The sequence below is a fragment of the Monodelphis domestica genome, chromosome 4 (assembly GCF_027887165.1).
Source record: "Monodelphis domestica isolate mMonDom1 chromosome 4, mMonDom1.pri, whole genome shotgun sequence".
Classification (NCBI taxonomy): domain Eukaryota; kingdom Metazoa; phylum Chordata; class Mammalia; order Didelphimorphia; family Didelphidae; genus Monodelphis; species Monodelphis domestica.
The window spans coordinates 392,911,192-392,928,707 of record NC_077230.1 but is presented as its reverse complement, the minus strand read 5'-3'; the positions used below and the strand labels follow the sequence as shown (position 1 = coordinate 392,928,707).

At 44.1% G+C, this 17,516-nt stretch overlaps 1 protein-coding gene across 4 annotated transcripts in view; it reads left to right on the top strand.

Moving 5' to 3' along the window:
* Positions 1 to 1,160: 1,160 nt before the first annotated feature.
* The window catches only part of SZRD1 (SUZ RNA binding domain containing 1), a 33,333-nt gene continuing 16,977 nt past the window's right edge, over positions 1,161 to 17,516 (top strand). The window contains exon 1 of one of the 4 annotated variants that reach the window (XM_007491641.3): positions 1,161 to 1,320. In XM_007491641.3, coding sequence (XP_007491703.1) covers positions 1,198 to 1,320 — 123 coding nt within the window. In that variant the 5' untranslated portion in view covers positions 1,161 to 1,197. Of the gene's footprint in view, positions 1,321 to 1,965; positions 2,059 to 17,516 lie in introns of those variants that run through there. The other 3 variants (XM_007491640.3, XM_007491643.2, XM_007491644.2) reach the window with 3 other exon arrangements.

The window sequence follows — 17,516 nt, the reverse complement described above, 5'->3', positions numbered from 1 at the left end:
CCCCAATCCTCAATTTCCCTATTACTGTAGAAGGCACCCCATCATCCCAGTCCTTCAGTCTCCTGGTCCAAATGGCATGTTGAATTTCTCATTATCTTCTACTTCCTGTCCCACATCCAATCTGTTGCCAAAGTTTGTAGATTTCACCTTTGCATCATCTCTTGAACACTCCCCCTTTCATCCTCTGATACCAGCACCACTATTGTGCAGGTCCTCATCACCTTGTGCCTGGACTACTGCAATAATCTTTTGGTGGGGTCTGCCCACCTCAAGACTCCTCCCCACTATAGTCCATCCTTCATTTAATGGCCAAAGTGATTTTTTTTCCAAAAGAACCTCAATTCATTCCTCAGTAAAACTCCCTATCACATCCGAGATCAAATATAAAATCCTCAGTTTGATATTCAAACTCTACCTTCTTCAAGCAGACAGTAACTAACATTAAGTGCCTACTATGTGCCCAGCCGACAGCTAGGTGACAGTGGATAGAACACTGTGCCTGGAGTCAGGAAGACCTGAATTTAAATTTAATCTCTGACACTTACTAGCTGTGTGTCCCTGGGCAAGATATTGAACCCAATTGGCCTCAGCTTCCTCCTTTGTAAAATTAGTTGGACAAGGAAATGGCAAACTGCTCTAGTATCTTCCCCAACAAAATTCCCAGTGGAGTCAGGAGCCCAACAGGACTGAAAAAAAAAAAGACTGAAGGACAATGTGCCCAGCACTTTGCCAAGCCCTAGGGATACAAAAAAGTGGTATAGAGAAGTCCATGGGTATGTGGCTGGTGGGTAGGAAATGTTGAAATATCAGCCTTAAATTAAGTTCTGGGAGGAGTTCTTCACTGCCCATCCTTCACCTTCTAGATGGAGGCTGGGAAGGGGGTTACCCAGAAGCTGGGAGTATTGAAGAGGTGTTGTTAATTTCAGTTGATTGTCCTTATCAGGATGATAAATTTCTGCGAACAATGATTGAGACCCTCAGAAAGCAGCCAGGTGGACAATAATGAAGCCACTTTCCGGGTTTCCTTCCTTAACTAGGAGGATCTGGGAGGGGCTCCCCACTGTCTATCTTTTACCTTCTCAATTGGTGGAGTGGGGCGCAAGAGCTGGAGGTATTTAAGAAGTGCACGTTTCTGAGTTGTCTTCACCTGGCCAAAAGATGAGTTTCTGGAGACTAAGATAAATTCCTGGGAAGGCTATGGTGGGCAATGAGGAAGCAGATAAATGGAGGTCCTGGCAGGGGCTTTCCGAAGTCCTCTCTTCCCCCATCTCTAATCAGAGTGAAGGACAAAGGGAGGGCCCAGGTGCTGGGCATGGTGAGGTGAGGTGTGAGACCCAGAACTAATGCAATCTCCCTTTTTCTCTGACTGCACTTGCCTGGAATGCTTTCCCTCCCATCTTTCCCAACCCCTTTTCCTTTCATTGCTTTCTGGTGGTTATATCCTATCTTTTTTGTCTATGGCTTGTTTGAACATAGATGTTTGCATGTATGTAGTTGTAAGCTCCTTGAGGGCAGGGGCTGTCTTTGATCTTGCTTTGGAATCCTATGGTAGGGCTTGAGAATGCTTGTTGACCGACGACCTACTGTGCCAAGCGCTTCAAATACCAAGGAAAAGTTCTTAGGACTCCGCGACCCTCAACCGACATGGCGCTTCAAGAGTCACTTGCCTATACTTAAAGCCCTTTACAATTTTGGACTTTGCTTTTGCCGCCCCGTACTAAGGCCGCCTGCCCTTAAGAAAGATGGCACCAAAGAAGCTTCGATGCCCTTCCCTGACATGTCCTCTGGCGGCGGCGCGTGCACGCTATCCCGGGACCTCTTCCGGGAGCTGAATGAGCTGAGCCTCGGGGTGGGGGCGTGGCCAGGGGCGGAGACAGGGCCTCGGAGGCCAGAGATGCCGTGCGCGCCCGCGCCCGTGGCGAAGGCGCGACGACAGCGCGGGGGGGGGGGGGGGGTGCTGGGCTCAGGGCGCAGGCGCGGTGGGAGGGGGGGGAAGCGGCGAGTAAGATGGAAGATGAGGAGGTCGCTGAGAGCTGGGAGGAGGCGGCCGACAGTGGGGTAAGGAGGAGCCGCCGGCCCAGGCTGGGCTAGGCGGGACCTGGCACGAGGGGGAGCCTCGGGGGACCGGGTCGGGGGGGATGGCTCTCCCTAGGGAAGGGTCCCCCCCACGCCGGGCCGGGGCAGGAGAGGCCCTGGGCCCCTGAGCGCCTTGAAGGCCTCTTAAAGGGGCCGTGCTCTATTTCCTTCGCTGCGCCTCTCGGGGTGCCCCCTGGGCGTGCGGGGCTCCGCGGACCCCCGGAGGTGTCGCCCTGCTGGCTGGGGCTCGCCCTTTACTCTCCTTGGATCCCGGGCTGCCCCCGAGGCCCCCGCGAGGCACCATTTTAAACTTCGTCGGCCCTGCCCTGCCCCGCCGTGGGGCAACGTGGGCGGCCCGGGCACGCTTCGTGGCCCCGGCGTGGAGGGGAAACTGAGTCTTCTCCGGTCTGCTTCTCTGTGAGCTGGGAAGTTGCTCCTAGAGTAGGGGGCCCCCTTCAATGATCAGGCTCCAGGAGTAAGTGCTCCTTCTTTGCAGGCAGCGCCTCGTGCTCGCGGCCCCCGAGGTTCGGGGCGCCCCTGCCCGCCAGTCTTGGGTTGACTGGAAGCAGTGGTGGGGTCAGGGCGGGGACGGGAAGTGCCTGCGCTCGGGAGGTGTGGGGCCTCCCGGGGCTTGGGGGAGGGGGAGTCCGGAAGCCCGACTAGGGGACCCGGGGTGGGGGGGGAGGGCCACCCAACTTTTGGACGGGGGTGGAGGTGGGGGAAGGCCGGAGTTTGGAGCCGCAATTAGGGTAGTTAGTGTGTGGTGCGCGTCCGAAGCCCGCCGGGGATGCTTGCCAGCCCTTGAACTTGGAAGGAAGGAAAAGCCCGCTTCCCCATTCTTGGCCGGGGTTGGGAGCTTGGCTGGCTCTGGGCCAGAACGGAGGACGGGGTGCTCCTTTCGGGAGAGGGCATCCACTTAAGGCCAGGCATTGATTGCTTCTGGGGGGCGGGGGTGTGATCCCAGCGCCTGGCACACCACTTAGGACTCGCTAGATAAGAGCTGACGGCTGGTGTGTTTCTCCGCTTGAAAAGGTGCATCTTTACCGGGCCCTGGACAGCTGGGTGGGGACGAGCTAGAGAATCAGTTGCTTTGCGTGGCCGAGCCTGGTGGTGGAAACGTGGCTTCTCTGTTGTCTGGACTGCCCACTGGGAGCTTTCTACTTACTGGTTTCTTTTTCTCCTTCAGGCAATAATGGTTGGGGACGTGCAGAATGGCTCTGCCTTGGGGCTACTCAGCAAAGTTCTTTTGTGTTTGCGGGGGTACTCGTCGACGTTTAGGCACTTAGTAGGGGATCAACCAATATTTAATGACTTGTTTCTTGGAAGTATAGGTTTGGTCTCTCTATGCCCTTGGCTGCAGTGATTTTGTGCTAGGAATTTCAGATTTTCCACGAATTCAGGCTTTTTGTTCCTTCTTTTAAAAACACTATCAATCTATTCTAACCAATTAAATATTCCACTTATATTCTCATTGATTAAATCACTTCCTAGAAAAAGTCAAACCTGGAATTGGAATGACTCATAGAATCAATCATTTAGAGCTGGAAGAGACCTTTGAAATCTAGTTGAAACATTCTTATTTTACAGGTGGGAGACAGACCCAGAGATATTTTTTTTTACCCAGTGTCAGGTAATGGTAGGTGGACTTTGGACTTGGAACCTCAGTCATCTGATTCCCAGGCTCTCCTTTTTTTTAAACTTCCCCAATAGAATGTAAGCTTCTTGAGGGTAGGAACTTATTTTTTTAAACCCATAGCATCTGTTTTAGAATTAATAATTACATATTGGTTCTAAGGCAGAAGAGTGATAAGAGATAGGCAGTGGAGGTTAAGTGATTTACTCAGGGTTACCCTCCTAGGATGTGTTCTCTTATCTCTAAGCCTGGCTCTAAATCCATTGAACCCCTAGCTGCCTCCAAGATAAGAACTTTTAAAGTCTTTGTTCCCATACTCAACCCAGTACCATACAGGACTCGATTTTTTAGTATTGGGAAGGAAGAAATTGGATTCTACAGAATTTAGGTAGTTGAAACTTTTGGACCTCAAGAAATCAAGTCACTCATTCATTCCTTCATTTTACCAAGGAGGATAGTTACTGGGAATCTATAGAGAAAATGATTTACTCAAGATGACACAACCATTTTAATGGCAGGTGCTATAGTTGAACCAGTCAGCCAGTAAACATTAGTTAAGCACCAATTCCAGTCATTGCACCAAATGATAGAGATACAGAGAAAGGTCAAAGCCATTCCCTGCTTTCAGGAAGCTCACAATCTGCTTCCAGTTCAACAGTCTGCTCTACTATGAAGCCCTTTGCTTGATTACCAAGATTTCAGAGCTGGAAGAACCCTTGGAGCTGATTGAGGTCCAGCCCTGGGTATTAGATGATAAAATTAACACTTGGGGAGGTTAAGTTACTTGACCAAGATCACACAATTCAAATCCAGGTCCTCTGATCTACAGTCCAGTGCTCTTTCCCCCTCCTACAATAAGATCTTAATTTAGGTTAAATCATGACCCAGAGTCTTATGTTTCTGAAGGTAACCTGGAGACTAACTGGAGGTGTTGGCCTTATTTCCCCTGACATCTTTGTCGCTAGGTACAAAGAAAGTGCTGTTCTTTAAAATGATGATGGCATTATTGTTGCTTCATTAGTAGGACATCTGATTGGACTATTTTTCCTAGTAATATATTTGCATTAGTTTGTCCACTTCCCCAAATTTATACTGTTATCTCCCATTTTAAGGTTTATCTCGATACCCTATGATGGAGTGGTGCAGGTTCAGAGGGACTTAGATTTAGACCTGAGAACCTTAGAAAGATGCTCTTGTCTAATCCCCTCATTTTCCAGATGAAACTGGGGTCCAGGGAGATGGTGACTTGCCCAAGATCACACAGATAATGAGTGGCAGAATTTAGCCCAGATCTTCCGACTTGGATCCTAGCTGGCTGGCCTCCTTTGAAGGCGGCATGTATGATGTTACCAAAAAGTAATTTCCTTGCCTTTAATCTTTCAGCATCCTACCTGGTGACTTAGGCTGGTGGAGGTACTCTATTAATGTTTATTGGATTGGATTGCATCACACCCTTGTTTGGGAGCTTCTGGGAGTGGGGCCTGGCCAGTTGAAAGAAGTAGAGCTTACTCTACCCTGGGGGCATTTTGCCTAGATAAGGGAATTGAGACTTAATAGTTGGGGCGCTGACCTCATTTGGAATACAGGCTTGCTTTGACCTTACAAAACAATTTTGGAAATTGACTTATTATTCTTCTATTTTTACTCTCTAATTTTGATTGGTTCTTAGCAGCTATGCCATAGAATAGGTAGCAGGTAAGAATGATAACATTTGTGTAATGCTTTCCAAGTTTACAAAGTGATTTACATGGTTAAATATTTTCATTTGAGCCACACCTCTATCCTTGCCTGTATTGTCCCTAGATTGTGAGCTCCTGGTGGGCTTGTCTTTTGTCTCTTTTTGAATTCCTAATACTTAGCACAGTACCTGATACATAGTAGGTGCTTAATAAATGTTTGGGACACCACTGCTTGATCACATGGGTCTGTGGGGATATGATTGGGGATGTAGACAAAACTGATCACCCTGGTGCAAATATCAATAATATGGAAATAGGTCTTGATCAATGACACATGTAAAACCCAGTGGAATTGCATGTTGGCTATGGGAGGGGGTGGGACAAGGGAAGGGAAAGAACATGAATCACTTAACCATGGAAAAATTTTCTTAATAAAATAAATTTTTAAAAATGTAAAAAAAAATGTTTGGGGCAGCTAGGTGGCAAAGTGGATAGAGTGTTGACCTCATTTTCCTGAGTTCAGATTTGACCTCTGGCACTAGCTGTGTGACCCTGTGCAAGTTATTTAACCCTGTTTGCTTCCACTTTTTTTTAATGAGTTGGAGAAGGAAATGGCAAACCACTGCAGTATCATTGCCAAGAAACCCCCAAATGGGGTCTCAGAATTAGACAGGACTGAACAACAATAAATATTGATTGATAAGGCAACTGAAGCCTATTGTCTTAGGGTACAGAAATGAGGTTCTCATACACATATCAGAAACTCATCTATTTCTTATGATGACTGTACAGTAATCCTAAATCCTATTTTAGCTAACCCATTTCATATATCACCTTAATGAGTGCCAACTAACAGCTAAGTAATACAGTGGATATAGAGCTGACCTGGGGTTAGGATGATCTGAATTCACGTCTGCTTAAGTTTTCTCATCTGTAAAATGGGGATGATAATAATAATATCTGCCTTCCAGGGTTATTGGGAGAATAAAATGATATAATATTTGTAAAGTGCTTTGAAAGCCCTAAATGCTGGATAAGTGCTAACTATTATTCCCTGATTTGAATTTCCCCTTCTTAGAGGAAACCTGGAGAAGCAGATTGAGGAAGCCCTAGGTTCAAATCCCACTTTATAAACTCTGGTAACTGTGATCCTGGGTGGGTTGCTTAATTTTTTTGTTTCGACTCCATTAAAAAAATATGACAATAATATACTCCAGGAGCACTTCCCTCACTGGGTTTTTGTGGATATTCCATGAGCTCATGTGTATAAAGTGTTTTGTAAACTGTAAAAATGTCCCCGCCCCCCATATATTTTTTTCCTGTTTCTTCCCAGTCTGAGCCCCTTAGTCAACCTGGATAAATGGTGAGGGGGAGTATCTTTAATTGGAGGGGACTTAGAGGCCAAATGCTAGGCATGCTCTTCAGACCTTCAGATAAGGAAGGCTGCTGAGTACTCCAGGCCACTTAATTCTAATCTGTTATTTCATTTTGTCTGGAATCTCCTGCAGTAGAGATCAGGAAATGGACTAGAAGTTTGAGAATTTAAGTGACTTACTTACAATTTAAGTGATCCACTCAGCCAGTATGGATGAACTCCATCATTCTAGTGCCTGCTTATTCTACTGTGGACAGTGAACTTAAATCTGCTTCTACCCATTTCCCACAGTTCTGTCCCTCTTTTACATGATAGACCTTTGAAAACTTGAGTCCTTGTTCCTCTCTTCCTCCTCCCTATTTTCTTTTCTGCAGTTTAAATAGCCCCATTTCTTTCATCCCACTGCTTCTGGAGCCAGCATGGATCGACAACATTTACAAAGATGTGTCTCTCAGTGAATGTTAACTAGTAACCATGTTTGCTGGTATGATCTGCAGGTGGGTGTAAGTGACTTGGTTTTCTAGGATTGAAGAATTTTAATTGTAGGGCCAGACTTAGACTGAAGTGGATATGAGGTGAAACAATCTGTATCCCTCATTTTACAGGGGAGGAAACTGAGGCCCAGAGAAGTTAGATGACTTGTTCAAGTTAGCGACAAAGACAGGATTGGAACCCAACACAAGCTCTCTTCTGCCTGCAAATGCATTAATACTTTTAGCTTCAGCCAGGCTGCCTTCTTGTAAATGTGCCTTTCATTGGCCCCAGGGAAGGGTCATTTTCACCCTATTGACCAGCAAAATGAGCTGGAAAAGGAAGCCATTGGCACCTCTGCCAGAAGATAGAAAAGAAACTGTAAACTGCCCCTCGGAAGCTTTGAACTACTTTCTGGACTGTGGAGAGCACAAAATGAGATATTTCTAAAGTGCTATCTAAGTAATAGCTGTTATTGCCTGATTTGAATTTCCCATCTAGAGGTAGCCTGGTGAATTGGCTGTCCTATCTGGACTGAGGAAGCCTTAGGAAGAGTTGAGGAGTTTTATTGTGTTGGTTTTATTTTCCTCTTTTTCCTCTTCTCTTTACCCGCCCCTGAGAGTAACTTGAAATTTCTAACTTGGAAATCTCAACATATTCAGAGTCTTGTTTTCTGGGTCTTTGGGATTCTCCTTAAATAAATCAGTAGCTCACCTTTCTGTTGCCTTTTTTTTCCTCCTGTTTCCACTTAAAAGTTTACAAAACATTTTCCTCACAGTGGCTCTGTAAGGTCAGTAATGGGGCAAGTAGTGTTTCCATTACACTGATGAAAAACTAAAATGGTATTTGGACACTGGAAGACTTGCTTTGAGAAATTCCTTCTGCTGACAGAATGGTTTCCACATAGGCCTTAGCTAATTTTATCCCATATACATGCTACATCCTTAAGCAAAGGAATTATGGCCTCTACATTACCAAGGAAATGCTTTTAAAAAAGAAACTAGGTTGGGACAGGATAGAGTGTTGTCAAAAGTCTTGAAAACATGACATTGAGTTCTAAATTTTAAGTTGCTTTTTGTTGGCTTAAGCAGACCTCAGTATTTTACAAACAGCATTTCATAGTTGAAAATAATCTTTGTGACTGGAGAAACAAGTCAGTGTTAATTTCTCCAGTTTTTGAAGCTGTTAAGGATCCAGCCTGAGAAGCAATGAGGTGGCTCAGTGGATAGAGAGCCAGTCCTGGAGTCTATAGGACCTGGGTACAAATTTGGCCTCAGACCCTTCCTAGATGTGTGGCACATTACAACCCCAGTTGCTTAGGGCTTGCCACTCTTCTAGAATACAAGTATCCCCCATTAGAAGAGAAGAGAAGATAAGGGTTTGAAGAAAAAAATCTAGCCTTTAATTCACATTGGATCACTTAGTCATGTCAAGTCCCACCAGCCCTGGTAGAAGGCCTTTTAGCTGGAGATATTTGTAAAGTCTTGGATAATAGCTTTTCCAATTGGGACAAGCCAGAAATAGGCCTTTTGGATTTGAGAGGAAGTATCTGACTCCCCTGGCCACTGACCTAAAGTAGTGAAAGTTCCCATTTAGATATAGTACAGTTTTGTTCACAAAGGACTTTAGGCCAAATATTACTGCCCCCATTTAAGAGTTGTAGAAACTGAGGCTTCTCCAGGAGAAATGACTTACTACAGAATCACATATATATAAACAACAGCCAGGAATGGAAAAATTTCCTGACTTCCATCAACATGCCTAATTTTCTTTGCCTGTTCTGTATTGCCTCACCTGTTTTCCAGTGCAGAGTTCTTAAATAGGAAGAAGTTCAACTGGTCTTCTGGAATAAGAATCCCAAGTTGGCATTTCCCCTCAAGCCCACTTCATGAGTGGAGAGTAAGAGTGAGAACCTACCGCTTAGTTTGCTCTTTTCCCTTCCAGAGAAAAAACACTATCAGCATTGTTTCCAGGCATTGAATATTTTTTTCAGCTTTTAAATCCTCAGCTCAAAGGATCCCAGATTTTAGAATTAGAAAAGGGCCGTAGTGATGTCTTGTCTAACCCCCTTCATTTTATAGATGGAAATTGGAAGGCCAGATTGCTGAAGGGACTTGCTCCTGTGGCAGGCCTGATGTTGAGGCGTGGGTACACAGAGATTCCCTCTGCAGAGCAGACCTCCTTGTAATGCTTGCCTGTCTCTTCCCTGCCTCTGGCCTTCCCTGGCTTCCTTTTTTCTACAACTCAGCTAGAGGTCTTTCCTGGGCCTCCTTTTGCCGGCCTCTGAGATTGCCTTTGTTTCACCAGCCTCTGCCTTGTGTGTGCCTAGTTTGCAGGTTGATGTTCCCATTAGATTGTGAGCTCCTCTTGAGGCCAGGGACTACTTTTACTTGTCTGGGTATCCCCAGCTTTAAGCCCTGAGCCTTCCACATAGCAAGTAAGTGTTTAACCAATGCTTGTTGACTTGCTGACAGCCTTAGAAGGTGGTATCATTATATGATGTGTCTAGCTGATCCTACAAGCTGCAGCATTCAACTCCTGACAGCCCTAAGGAAATCTTCCCCATGCAAATTGGCCCTAGCCAACCTGGTTCTGGGCTTACAAGCATTTATGTGCCTAAAGGAAGGGGATTTCTGTCTTCCAAGTGTTTGGTGATTGTGTCCACTGAGACTAAAGAGCAGTTCTTGCCTTAAGGAACATTTGTTCTGGGCTTCTGACAGGCTTAGGTGACCTAGCTAAGGTATGTTTCAGCCTGCTTGGCTGACCAACACTTGCTCTTCTTTCTGACTTGCTTATTATAACCCTGGAGGAAGAGTTTTCATCTGGGGCCAAAATACCTACATAATAACCATAGTGATTTAATTCCATGTCTTCAGTTTCCACCTTGTAGACTTTTGGTCTTTGGTTTTCACAGGATTATTGGGAGAAAAGCCCTTTTTAAATCTTTAGATGTTAGAGGAATGTGTCTGTCTTAATTCTTTTGTAGCCTAGCCTTCTTAACTGTGACATCAGCATCTCTGCTATCTGGCCCCCTCCTCTCCATTCCCAACTCTACTGCTCCCCCCCCCCCCCCCCAATCTGGTCTGTACTAGACTGTTGGCAACAACCTCTTAACCTGTCTTCCCACCTCTGCCTCATCCTCTTCTCCAGACCAACTTTCACTGAGTCATCTTCCATATATCTCTCTCTAATCCTGGCACTCTTGTATCATTGGCTTCCTATTGCCAAATTAAGTATAAAATGATTTTGGTATTCAAGACTTTCCCCAGTCTGACTGAAACTTCTGTTTCAACTCAAATGGGTTCTTCTTTCTTCCCTCTGCAGAAATTTGGCCTGCCTGCATTACTGAGGCCTATTGGTGATGGCAGTTCCTCTAAGAAACTTTTCCTAACCCCACACCTTGCACCTCCCCCCCCCCCCCCCCCATTTCTTATTGTCCTTTGCCCAAACCCTTCTTTTGGACTTAATTCAAGTTTCCCTTCAGAGTCTTGGCTATTTGTCTGTAAGCATCTTGAGAGTAGGGCCTGAGTCATACTCAGCACTTTCTGGTGCCAGGCACAGGATTGGTCATAGAGTAAAGCACTTAATAAGTATTTGTTGGAATGCATTGGATTAAACTGGGAGGAATGAGACTGGTTAATATGGAATCACCTGTAGCTCTTTTTACCAGAAATTTTAGTCCACGGCAATAAACTAGTCTCTAATTCCTATCACCACCAACCCCCACCTCCCCCAGGCTGCTGACCCCCAAATGTGGGAGCCATTTCCTGAGTCTTAGAGGCTCAGTAGCACAACACAGGAAATAGCAGGCATTCCCTTGTAAGAAGAATGATAAATACACACAGCTAAACCCAGCCTTTCTCAGGGGCCTTAGTTCTCAAACAGGATCCTCTAAAAAGACAAAGTGGTGACCTGTTTCTGGGAAAAGACAGTGCCCTTATGGAACAGCTGCTCTTCTGGGCCTCCAAAGAGTGGTTTTGTTTTCTACCTTCCAGTTCAGAGATTTGTGAGTTCTTCTGCCACCTTTTTCTACAGCTTCTTCTAAGGAGTTATCATGGACTGACTTCACAGGCCTCAGTCCCCCAATTCTTAGGCAAGACATTTGACCAACTTTTTGGAGCCTTTTTCCTAGTCCCTTGTGAGTTAAATTGGATTTGATTTACAAGTTAAATGCATTAGAATCCAAATACTTTCTTGGAATTGGCTGCTTGTTTCTTTAAACATTTAATCAAAACTGTAACCTGGATAAGAATGTAACAAGTTTGCCCACAAGCAGAGTATCTTTGGCTCCTAACTAATGGATCATGGCCTATATCAATAAAATATTGGCTTTCTTTTATTGGGGCCTTACCAAGTCTCCTTTCCTTTTCTGTCAGAGGTATCTACTTCTTTTAACCAACCCACCCTGAGAATTAAGCATTCACCTTTAGTTGATTTGAAAACTTAGGAAGTGCAGTTGTGGGGGGCAGATCTGGAAGATCATGTGTTTAAATTTTACTTGAATTGGTCCAGCCTTCATTTTGTGTATTTCTTCCTAGGTGTCTCAATTTAAAAGACACAAGTTCTCTGTTCTTCATCTACTCAACAAAGCCCATTCTCCCCATTGCTATTCACTGAGTGGAAAGAACCAGAAATGGTCCTATATACTTCCCTCTGGGAGGTACACGGTGTCTTTGGTTTGCATATGGGTTTTAAAAAAAAAAGCTAATTTAATTAATTTAGAATATTTTTCCATGGTTACATGATTCATGTTTTTTCCCACCCCCCTCCCATAGCCAAGGAACAGTTCCACTGGGTTTTACATGTGCCATTGATCAAGACCTATTTCCATGTTATTAATATTTATACTACTAGGGTGATCCGTTTAGAGTCTACATCCCCAATTATATCCCCATTGAACCATGTGATCAAGCAGTTGTTTTTCTTCTGGGGTTCTACTCCCACGGTTCTTCCTCTGGATGTGGATAGTGCTCTTTCTCATAAGTCCCTCAGAATTGTCCTGGATCATTGCATTGCTGCTAGTAGAGAAGTCCATTGTTAGATTGTGCCACAGTGTATCAATGTGTATAATGTTCCCTTGGTTCTGCTCCTTTTACTCTATATCACTTCCTTGCGGTCATTCCAGTTCACATGGATTTCCTCCAGTTCATCATTCCTTTTTAGCACAATAGTATTTCATCACCATCAGATACCACAACTTGTTTAACCCTTCCCCAATTGAAGGGCATCACCTCATTTTCCAATTTTTTGCCACCACAAAAAGCACATATGGGTTTTTTGATATTAATCTGGGGTAGCACTTGGGGGAGGTATTGTTCCTCTGCAATTTCTCATTATCTGTTTCTACAAACAGTTGAGAGCAACTCTAGGAGGTCTAGTCCCGAGTATTTCCTTGTTTGGAGTACCCTTGGGAATAGGGTCTACCCTATTGAAATACATTGGGCCTCTCATGAAGTGTTTTATGATAGGAGAAGCTTCCAGGCTACCACCTGGCTATTTTCGCTCTGATTGGGGAGGAGTTGGGGGAGAACTAGGAGCATCAGTTCATTCAGTTCAATTTTCCATTTGTAAATGAGGGGAGAGGGAAGTTAAATTTGGTAGGGGTTTTCCAAGGTACTGTATGGTTTATAATTTGTAAAAAATGTCTCAAGACGTTTACTTTTTCCTGAAATAGAACATGAAAAAGCTGACCTGTTTGTGTCTACCAAACTAGATACAATGGAGTGTGACTGTAGCATGCAAAGAATAGTAAAGGAGGTCCCTAGAGGTTTACATGAGACAAAATCCAAGAAGAGAGGCAGTGGTAAAATCTGTGGCTTCATGTATCTGTTCACAAGCAAAACAGACTATAAAGCAAGGGGACAAGTTTCCCCATCACTGAGACTGGGGTAGAGATAGTCAAAGAGCTGGTTGCCAAGGTGATAGGAACTGAAGTGTGAGGGGGTGGTAACTACCCCTATCTTGGCATCCTGATACAGAGGGAAACTAGAATCCTTTAATACCTTTCTTAAGTCTAAGGGGAAACCCCAAAACTCAGGCATGATCTCATGGCCTAAAGTTCTTCAGGGAAGGTAAAATAAGGAGGGATGGAAAGGGAGAAGCTGCAGGATGAAATGTTGAAGACAAAGAACTAGTTTGAAGAAAAACCATAATTGCCTACAGAGACCAGTGTGAATGCACAAGAAACTCATCTGCCAGCTGAAACTTTTTTTTAAACCTTTACCTTCTATCTTAGACTCCATACTAAGGATCTATTACAAGGCAGAAGAGAGCTAAGGGTTAGGTAATGGGAGTTGTGACTTACCCAGAGTCACACAGCTAAGAAGTATCTGAGGCTAGATTTGAACCTAGGACCTCTGTATTTCAAGCCTAGTTCTCCATCCACTTAGCCACCTAACTGCTTCTAACTGAGACTTTTAAAAGACATGAAAAATTGAAACAGGGAAAGGTAACAACTTGGCAGAATTCCAACTGTAGGTGAGAGTAATGTCAGGAAGTCCCTGTGTTCAGAGTGCTGAGGAAAGCTAAAGATCCTTGTTCCTATTGGATTGGGTCCTGATCTTCTGTGGCAGGTCTGTCATTGATTGTTTTCTCTGCCAAGGAGAACAACTTAAAAGGATAGAAATGAAAATGCTCTTAGGAAATTGAAACCCCGCTGAGTTGTCTGTTTAATAGGACAGGGGCACCTAGATGCCATAGAGGGTTTCAAGTCATCTGGCCCAGCTGCCCTACATCAATGAGTATTGAAAGAACTGTCCTTGCAGAGAATTGGCTTGCTGATTTAGAATTGGGAGAGGTGCAGTGTTACTTGAGTTTTCAGAAAATGCAAGAGAATGGGTCTGAAAACTTCAGAACATATCATTAAAGGCACAGGGAGTGACAATCTAGGAAAGGAAATGCCAAGGAGATAGAGCTAGGAGGTCTTCATCCTGAACATTAGCCTTATTGTAAGGGAACAGGATCAAGAGAATTTGATAAATGGAGAATTATCTACACTGTTGGTAGCATTTGGCAGGATGTCGTCTTCAGTGACATGCCCCAAGCATCTGTGCTTGGCCCCTCTGCTGTTTACTATTTTAATCAAGGACTGAGAGAAAAGTATAGATGGTATGCTAACTTACCAAATCTGCAGGTGACACTAAACTGAGAGGAGAGCTAATCCACTAGGTGTGGCCAGGATCCAAAGAAGCCTTGATAATCTAAAATATTACTCAAAATTATTAGGATGACATTTAATGTGTTTTACATGATTGCACATGTAAATTCTATATCAGAATGCTTACCCTTGCAGCAAAAAAAGGGAAGGAATAAAGGAGGGAGGATTTGGAACTCAATTGGGAATGTATGCTAAAAAAAAATTTTAAGATGGCATTTAATACACAAAATTTTGATGCTTGAGTTAAAAAAATGACTTCACACCTATAGGATAGGAGGAAGCATGGCTAGATAGCACTTTATCTGAAAATGATCTAGAATTGTTTATCCATAATAAGTAACTGTCTAGTAACAGTCAAAAATCGAATACAAACTTCCTCCAAGTTAAGGCCAAGGAGAGGGGAGTGATGTCCAGGACCAGGAAGGTAATAATAGTCCCACCATGCTTCCTCTGACCTGGTCAGACTCCTTCTTGAGTGTCTTGTGCAGTTCTGAGGGCTGTGATTTGACATGGATATCAATATACAACTTTCAAAGGAAGCCAGCCAGAATAGCCAATTAAGGATCTTGTAGAAAGATCATTTAACCTGGAGAAGGAGGAAAGTCCATGAGAGCTATCTTGAAGTCTGTGTTTAGCCCTGGAGCACCGGACTAGGAGCAAGGAGAGACAAATTTTGTTGGAAGGAGAAACTTGTAAAGTGCCTTTGGAGATTTTGTAACAGTTTGGGCAGCCACTGGTCAGTATGATGTAAGGGGGCTTTTTGTTAAGGTAGTAGTTGGACTAACTGATCTCCTGAAGTCCTTTCCAGCTCTGGATTTCTGTTTTTATGATCCTCTAGAACCTTCAATAGTTTCAAAGTTGCAGAGATGGCCAAGAGGATAGGATACTAAGACAGGAATTAAAATTGACTAGTAGGAGATCAATTGTTGGACTTCAATAGAACAGATCATTTCCAAACTTTAAACTGGGCATCATCAGGTTTAGTCTTTTGGATGTTACATATGGCTGGTCTGAGGGTTTAACTGGGAGCGGGGGAGAAGCTTTGCTCAAAAATTTTTTTTTGGCTCCCAGAGCAAGTTCTGCCATTCTAACCAAATTCCAGGTGAAGAGATCATTTGATGTTTATTGTGGACAATGTGTCCCAAATAGTCTTCTAATGAATAGAGAGATCAGGGAACTCCAGTAGCAACTCTGGGGAAGATCTGAAAGAAGAGTGAGTCTGGTTTTCTCTTCACAGCCATTTGGATGTTTCTTTAGAATCTTTGGGCTGTATTGTTTGCTCCTTACAATGCTTCTCATCCAGCCCAAGGCAGATGGCATGGCCCTGCCTGATACCAGAGCAGCAGTGCATTATTAAGAGTTTCCTGCCTTGCTGTTCCTCTGTACAAGTCTAACACTAGTTCTATGTACAGCCACCAGTGTGGGAGGCCTATAAGTACCAATAGAAAAAGGTGAGCTGCTGCTCGTGATTTCAGGTAGATTTTGAAGCAGATACTGAAAGGAAAGTGACTGATTTGAGGTGAAAGAAAAATTTAGAACAGACTTGGGAAATAATGAGTCTTCCTTGGCTGGATCCCCTTTCTCTTCATTTGTCCAACCCCATCCTTATCCTCAGGTGTAGGTATCTGCATTGAGGCAGAGGAAAAAAGAATCTTTGAAGGCAGACCTCACCAAACCCAGCCAGCCTTAAATTCATAAGGGACTGGCAAAAAGGATAGGAGAGCTTTGGAACTAGACTTGGACCTGAAATGACCCATTCAGTTGAAGTATGTGGTGGTGGTGGGGATTTTCCTGGGAGGAATGGGAACTCTGGACATCCCCCTCTGCAGGGGTTATAAAGAGGAAGAGGATGGTATTGGACATTTTCTGTGATCACTTACAGCTGCTTTTAATCCTTTAGGAGCAGCCTAAGATTTTTGTGGTAGCAAGACTATATATGGATATCAGATCTAGTAAATTTGGGTGGGATGTTGGGGAAGAAATGAAACTTTCAGTGGAGCACCAACTGACTGTTTCGCACATTGTGGGCTAAGGAAAGATGACTGGACTGTGCACTAAACATCTCTTGCCTTCAGTCTTTCCCTTCCCTTTGATGCCCTCCACTGGTCCTGTGGGCTTTCAGTAATTAATGCTTGCTAACTAGTATTATGTTGTGAACATACTAGGCAGTAGAAAACAAGCTGTATCTGCCTTTCAGAGGTAAGGTTTCAAATCCCTTCCTTGTGATTCACTACTTGTGTGACTGAGCAATTCACTTTCTTAGGCTGCTCCTTAGGTTCCTTATCTGTGAAGGAGGCAGGTAGGGGGTGCAGACCAGCTGGTCTTTCAAGGCTCCTTTTGCATTCTAAATCTGGAGAATTGTCAGACTGTGTTTGCTTCTCTCTCACTCAACTGATGACTAGGACAGACCTCCTAAGAAGACTATAAGGAGGGGAGCTTTGCTTCCCCAAAACTTCAATCCCTCCCCAAATACAAGAAAGGCTAATTGTGGCTACTTCTCAGTCAGCCTGCTAATCACATAATGAATGAGTTGGTGCTGAGGAAGTCAGCAAGGGGCACTAAAGGAAGCCTTTCAGAACAGCTTTACTCTTGGGTTATTCCAGAGCTATTCAGAATGCATGTCTAGACTTGAAGGCAATTGATTTACTTTAAAGGGCACAGAAACCCTCTCTAAAAATCTGATAATTAATTAGCCTGGTTCTTGTCTTATTCCTAGCATGGAAGCATTCTGCTTGTTATTAGTAATGAATCTGAGGGAGAGCAATTGTATACCCTATTAGGTTGTGCTAAGTTCTCTTCTAGATTTGTGTGGTAAAAAATGGAAGAGCTCTCCAATCCAAGAGCAGAGCAACTAAGTGGCCTTGAGGTTAACATCAGATCCATGGGATGAGAGATTACCTTGGCAAATAGTTTCAGAACAAAAATCTACCAGCTGAGATTAGGAATGTGGTCCAGCAGATGTTTATTTTTCTCCAGAAAGTCTTTTTTAAAAAAGTTTTATTTAATTAGATAATATAGAATAATTTTCCATGGTTACAAGATTCATGTTCCTTCCCTTCCCCCCATCCCCCTCTCATATCTGACGTGCAATTCCACTGGGTTTAACATGTGCCATCAATCAAGACC